This window comes from Drosophila takahashii, chromosome 3L, assembly GCF_030179915.1.
Source record: "Drosophila takahashii strain IR98-3 E-12201 chromosome 3L, DtakHiC1v2, whole genome shotgun sequence".
Taxonomy (NCBI): Eukaryota; Metazoa; Arthropoda; class Insecta; order Diptera; family Drosophilidae; genus Drosophila; species Drosophila takahashii.
Genome location: NC_091680.1, coordinates 4317680 through 4323954, shown reverse-complemented (window position 1 = coordinate 4323954; position 6275 = coordinate 4317680). Strand labels below are relative to the sequence as shown.

Here is a 6275-nt window from a genome sequence, read left to right as displayed (position 1 = left end):
AAAGTCAAACTTCACCTAACGGCTTTCTGCATCCCTGACAGTTACACTCGCCGCCCTGGTTTTGCATCCCTGGCAGTATACGTGTCGTGTCGTTCGCTTTCTCATTCGTTTTGTTATTTTTGGGCTGAGAGGTACGAGTGTTCTCCGAAAAAGACCCATTTAGAACCAACAGCTTGTGCCATTTAAAGTGGTCAACTGCACGCGAGCTGCAGCTCGAACAATTGGCAATTAATTAATCCTCAATTGCGATTCCTTTGTGTCTTCCAGTGCGACGTGTGCTTCACAACAACACAGAAAAATGGCTCCTCCACAGAGAATGCGCGTCGCCAACGAGAAGGCCAGCAAATATGTGACAATGCGTGGCAACGTACCCAAATCCTCGGTGAGTTTCGCCTGAAAATGGTAGTAAAAACATGTATGTTTAAGGGAAAGCAAAGATAACACTGAAAGTTGGATTCCAATTAGCCGATAATCAATGGCCAAAAGTGCCACGCCGTCATTGATTTTATTATTGGTAATGCATGTATGTATGTGCGTGCGTGCGTGTGAGGAAGCTGGTCATGTGTGTGTGTGTTATCGGCACTTCTGGAAATTTTGATTAGACGTTTTCCACTAATCTCTAACTGCAATATACCATATATTCACCATCCGAAAAAGTCACAAGTCAAGGCTAATCTCGAATTCCCTATCTTTACAGAAAACGAAAGAGGGCCAGTATCCCGTGGGTCCCTGGCTCCTGGCGCTCTTCATCTTTGTGGTCTGCGGCTCGGCCATTTTCCAGATCATTCAGTCGATTCGCGCAGCGTAAGGAAGGAATCGAAACCCCCTCTTCATAACACACAATCTAAAGCAGCCGCATCTGGAGGAAGATAATAGACCCTTCCGGAACCTCCACTTGCTACTCCTATAGCCTTTCCAGAACACCCCCTTCCTAGCTCTAATACCGGAAAATATGTGCAACCAGAGAAGAACCCAAAATAGATTGGCTTTATTTTCGTGTCTGCAATATCTACTCTTATAAAAACACATACAAAATTTAAGTCCATTTTACCGCATTTTGCATTAATTAATTTAACTGTAAGCTCTGCAATGTGCATTCCTGCAATTCTCTCCTAGACACTCACAAAAAAAAATCAACTGATTATGATCCTGATCATTTTATAGGCGATAAATGCATTTTTAAGATGCTTCTCGATGCAGTTTTAAATAGTGCAAAGTGTTAAAGCGTTGTTTTCTAATGCAAAGACGAGTAGAGGAGAAACTATGAGTACATAACAATGATGAATATATGATAATTTTTTACCTAAAACAGATTGGTTTTAATTTGTTGGGGATTTCATGTGGGTATTGGATCTTAAAATAAAGTCACTGTAAGAATTATGAAATAAAAAAAATATAATTTTACCTAATATTCGGATTTTAAAAAATTATTACAGCAGTAAAACAATAGCGTAGAATTTAATTTAAGGAATTTCTAATTCTTACCATTTTTAAATTAATAAATAAAAAACCGTTATTGAAATACTGGTTTTCTCACTCACGAATCACGCCCATCCCTACATTTACTTCATCCCTGGATTTACCCATAAAACAGCTGATTGACGCCCAAGACAACGCGAAATAAGCTAAAAATTCCCATTAAAATGCATTTAAATTTATAAATTAAATAAAATAATTAACGCAAAGTTCATGCGCCGCTTGTTTACATCGGTCAACGCCCAAATAATGTCGAAGAACAAGGGGAAATCGAAGGCCTCGGCTGACAGTGCGAAATCCACGCCGGCAAAGGAAACCAACCCGATTACAGTGGACAAAAGTGGCAATATTTGCATACAAATTCTGGCCAAGCCGGGTGCCAAGCACAATGGAATCACGGGCATTGAACTCGAGGGCGTGGGCGTCCAAATAGCCGCTCCGCCCAGCGAAGGAGAAGCCAACGCGGAGCTGGTCAAGTTCCTCTCCAAGGTTCTCGGTCTGCGCAAGAGCGATGTTTCTTTGGACAAGGGATCCCGTTCCCGCAACAAGATAATCCTGATCAGCAAGGGAGCATCTACAGTGGAGGCCATTGAGCAGCTGCTCCGCAAAGAATCGGAGTCATAGATCTCCTATTTCCTTCCCCAATAAACACTCTTTTATAAATTTGGATTTTAAAACACATTTGCTTGTTTATTTGGTTGGTTTTTTTATGTTTATCATCGATCGGGTCATCAAACCTTAATTATACATTTACTCCACTCTTTATATAGCTATGTAGCGTATGTAGTCTTTAGTTTTTATACATAAATTACTTGGATTCTAAATTAGAAGTTCTTAAGACGACAACTGCTTTTGAATGTTTTGCGGGAACCTATTCTGCTTTGTTTATATAATGAGTTAAGCGTATGTTTGTTTTTGTCGCTTACAACGCGGCAAAATGTTAATGGGTATACAAAATTTAACTCGGCGGTAGTAAACTAAGTACAAAAGTTCGAAACGCAAGTAAATTGTGTATGTGAGAATGCGAGTGATAGAATGAATTTTGTTTGGTTTGTTTGAGTTTAGCGATTCGCTTAATCGACCTCCTCCATGTGGGAAGCGTCCTCGGTGTCCTCAACCAGCGAGGGGGCATCTCCGGCGCTCTGCGCGTCCTCGGTGGTCATGGGCTCGTCCTCGTCGATGCCCAGGCCCAGCTTGATCATGCGGTAGATGCGGCTGGCGTGCACCTGGGGGCTGTCCAGCGAGAATCCGGAGGAGAGCAGCGAGGTCTCGAACAGCAGGATGACCAGATCCTTCACGGCCTTGTCGTTCTTATCGGCATCGGCCTTCTGGCGCAGAGTCTCGACGATCGGGTGATCGGGATTGATCTCCAGCTGCTTCTTGCCAGCCATGTAGCCCATGGTGGCGGTATCGCGCAGAGCCTGGGCCTTCATGATGCGCTCCATGTTGGCGGACCAACCGAACTGCGAGGTGACAATGCAGCAGGGTGAATCAACCAGACGGTTGGAGACCACAACCTTCTCGACCTTGTTGTCCAGAATGGACTTCATCAGCTTGCACAAAGCCTCGAATTTGGCCTTGTCCTCCTCGCGCTTCTTCTTCTCATCCTCATCCTCGGGCAGCTCCAGACCCTCCTTGGTCACCGAGACCAGCTGCTTGCCCTTGTACTCCTTCAGATGTTGGATGACATACTCATCGATGGGCTCGGTCATGTAGACCACCTCGAAGCCGCGCACCTTGACGCGCTCCACGAAGGCCGAGTTGCTGACCTGATCCTTGGACTCGCCGGTGATGAAGTAGATGTGCTTCTGGCTCTCCTTCATGCGCGACACGTAGTCGGACAGGGAGCAGAAGTCATCGCCGGAGGCGGAGGTGTGGAAGCGCAGGAAGTCGGCCAACTTGGCGCGATTGTTGCTGTCCTCGTGGACACCCAGTTTCAAGTTCTTGCTGAACTGGTCGTAGAACTTCTTGTAGTTCTCCTTGTCCTCGGTGAGCTCCTCGATCAGCTCCATGGTCTTCTTGACCAGGTTCTTGCGGATCACCTTCAGCACCTTGTTCTGCTGCAGCATCTCACGCGAGATGTTCAGCGGCAGATCCTCGGAATCGACGACGCCCTTGACAAAGTTGAGGTACTCCGGGATGAGATCCTCGCAGTTGTCCATGATGAAGACGCGACGCACGTAGAGCTTGATGTTGTTGCGCTTCTTCTGGTTCTCGAAGAGATCGAAGGGCGTGCGACGGGGAATGAAGAGCAGGGCACGGAACTCCAGCTGTCCCTCCACCGAGAAGTGCTTGACGGCCAGATGATCCTCCCAGTCGTTGGTCAGCGACTTGTAGAACTCGCCGTACTCCTCCTGGGAGATATCATCCGGGTTGCGAGTCCAGATGGGCTTGGTCTTGTTCAGCTCCTCGTCCTCGGTGTACTTCTCCTTGATGGTCTTCTTCTTCTTGCCATCCTTGTCCTTCTTGTCGGCATCCTCATCCTCGCCGACATCCTCGATCTTGGGCTCATCGGTGTCCATCTCCTTCTTCTCCTCGTCGCCCTTCTTCTCCTCATCATCGGCCTCATCGTCGCTCACCTCCTTCTCGCGCTCCTTCTCGACGAGCAGCTTGATGGGGTAGCCAATGAACTGCGAGTGCTTGTTCACGATCTCCTTGATCTTGCTCTCCTCCAGATAGTCGGTCTGGTCCTCCTTGATGTGCAGCACGATCTTGGTGCCGCGTCCGAGGGGCTCGGAGTTGTCGGCACGCACGGTGAAGGAGCCACCGGCAGAGGACTCCCACACATACTGCTCGTCATCGTTGTTCTTCGAGGTGACGGTCACCTTGTCGGCGACCAAGTAGGCGGAGTAGAAACCCACACCGAACTGACCGATCATGGAGATATCGGCACCGGCCTGCAGGGCCTCCATGAAGGCCTTGGTTCCCGACTTGGCGATGGTACCCAGGTTGTTGACCAAATCGGACTTGGTCATGCCGATGCCGGTATCGATGAGGGTCAAAGTGCCGGCCGTCTTGTTCGGGATCAGCTTGATGTACAGCTCCTTGCCGGAGTCCAGCTTGCTGGGATCCGTCAGCGACTCGTAGCGGATCTTGTCCAAAGCATCGGAGGCGTTCGAGATCAACTCGCGCAGGAAGATCTCCTTGTTCGAGTAGAATGTGTTGATGATCAGCGACATCAGCTGAGCGATCTCAGCCTGGAAGGCGAAGGTCTCTGCTTCTTCCGGCATCTGGAAGGGATTGGAATGGATAAGTTGGTGGGTGGAAAATGGAAGAGAAGCAGCTGCATTTTTCAGCAGCTGCCCTCCGTTTTGTTCTCTTTCTCCCTCCTCTCTCTTTTGCACCACCGCATGGCTTATTTAACATGCGCATATACAAACACAGTGGGGGTCAAAGTAATAGCACTCAAAGTATTACTTTGAACATGAAGTATAATTAACATAAATAAAATTTTTAAGAGATAAATTTGAAATATATACTTTTTTCAGGGGTCTTTAATTTCTTTAGGCCTATTACTCACTTCAATCGAAAAGCCTACGAAATGAAAATCTCCATACAAAATTTTGATCATGAAATTTTCCGCCTGTCATTTTTGTATGGAAATTTTCGTTTCGTTGCCTTTTTAATTTAAGTGAGTACTAGGCTTTAAGTTGAAAAAATATATTTAATTAGCCTTCTTTGTGTACTAGAAACTTCTATGTCGCAAATCCTCAAAAAAAATAATACGTTTAACACAAAACAATTATTTATCTTAAAATTAATAAAATAGATTGCTATTCTTCCTACCCCCACTGTATCTGCACGTGTCTGCGAACGCAAGTATGTATGTGTATATATGACCAATGCACATTGAAAATTCGTACATAACCAAGTTAGTAATTGGAAACATCTAGAAAGCCAAGAATTACTAATCTCCCTGGCAACCATTATGAAAATGGAACAAAAACATGAAAACCACGATGTTATCAAGATTTTTCACCAACTGACGCCACTTTTTTATTTGCAGGTATTGGTGTATGTGCAAAGTATAAAATGCAAATGCAAGGAAAGCACGTGTAAGGGTTAATTAAGGAAAGGAATTTATAATTAAACAGCCCATTTTGAATACTGTTTAATTCATGCGCTTGGAGAAGAAAGTCTAGAAGTTTCTCTGGCAAAAAAAATAACCGGCATTTTTTCGGCGACTCTGTGCACGTTGTTGAGTCACCCTTAAAAAAAGCGGCAAAAATGATTTAAGCAATAAAAGAATCGCGTATTCAATTAAAAGTGAAAAACATCTTGCATCACTTGGTTTCTAGAACTTTAAAATCGATATTCCGCATTTGGGTCAAGAACATTCGAGATGCACAACCCCAAGCAATTGCACATTTCGGCCATTCCCGTTGATAAATAAATTATTCACTCTTTTTCGGCATTACTCACCTTGCTTGTATGTTTTTCGTTCTATTCACAGAATAAAGGAAAAAATGTAGATATTTTCACTTCGCTTTGTGTAGAATGGGAAATTCACAAAACTTTTCAGACGCTGCGACGCACACCGCACGAAATTTTTTCAAGACTCGAATGCCGGTTCGACGCGCTGCCGCTTTTATAGAAAAAACCACCCCAGCCGCGAAAATTCTAGACGCTTCTCGAAATTTCTAGAAAAGTTTTTTTTTCAGGGATGGAAAATCCGGTTGAAATGTGACCGCGCCGCACCAAACGAGAAATACCAAACGTCAAAAATATACTAAAAAATCCATAAAAAACCGCGCAAATTCGAAGAAAAAAACTTCAAAATTCCTGTTCCGTCGTAAAAA

At 44.9% G+C, this 6275-nt stretch overlaps 3 protein-coding genes across 3 annotated transcripts; 2 read left to right on the top strand and 1 right to left on the bottom strand.

Annotated features, from left to right (window-relative positions):
- Positions 1–50: 50 nt before the first annotated feature.
- LOC108059888 (stress-associated endoplasmic reticulum protein 2) lies at positions 51–1309 on the top strand. Its single transcript, XM_017145351.3, has 3 exons — positions 51–131; positions 268–382; positions 698–1309. The coding sequence occupies exons 2-3, from the start codon at positions 299–301 to the stop codon at positions 806–808; spliced, it is 195 nt and encodes a 64-aa protein (XP_017000840.1). The 5' UTR covers positions 51–131; positions 268–298; the 3' UTR covers positions 809–1309.
- Positions 1310–1579: 270 nt separating this feature from the next.
- On the top strand, positions 1580–2153 carry LOC108059884 (UPF0235 protein C15orf40 homolog). The gene has a single exon (XM_017145348.3). It carries the CDS (start codon positions 1690–1692, stop codon positions 2098–2100), a length of 411 nt encoding a protein of 136 aa, XP_017000837.2. The 5' UTR covers positions 1580–1689; the 3' UTR covers positions 2101–2153.
- Positions 2140–6184, bottom strand: Hsp83 (Heat shock protein 83). Its single transcript, XM_017145333.3, has 2 exons — positions 5899–6184; positions 2140–4706 (listed from the first exon to the last, which is right to left on the bottom strand). Exon 2 carries the CDS (start codon positions 4704–4706, stop codon positions 2550–2552), a length of 2157 nt encoding a protein of 718 aa, XP_017000822.1. The 5' UTR covers positions 5899–6184; the 3' UTR covers positions 2140–2549.
- Between the last annotated feature and the right edge of the window lie 91 nt (positions 6185–6275).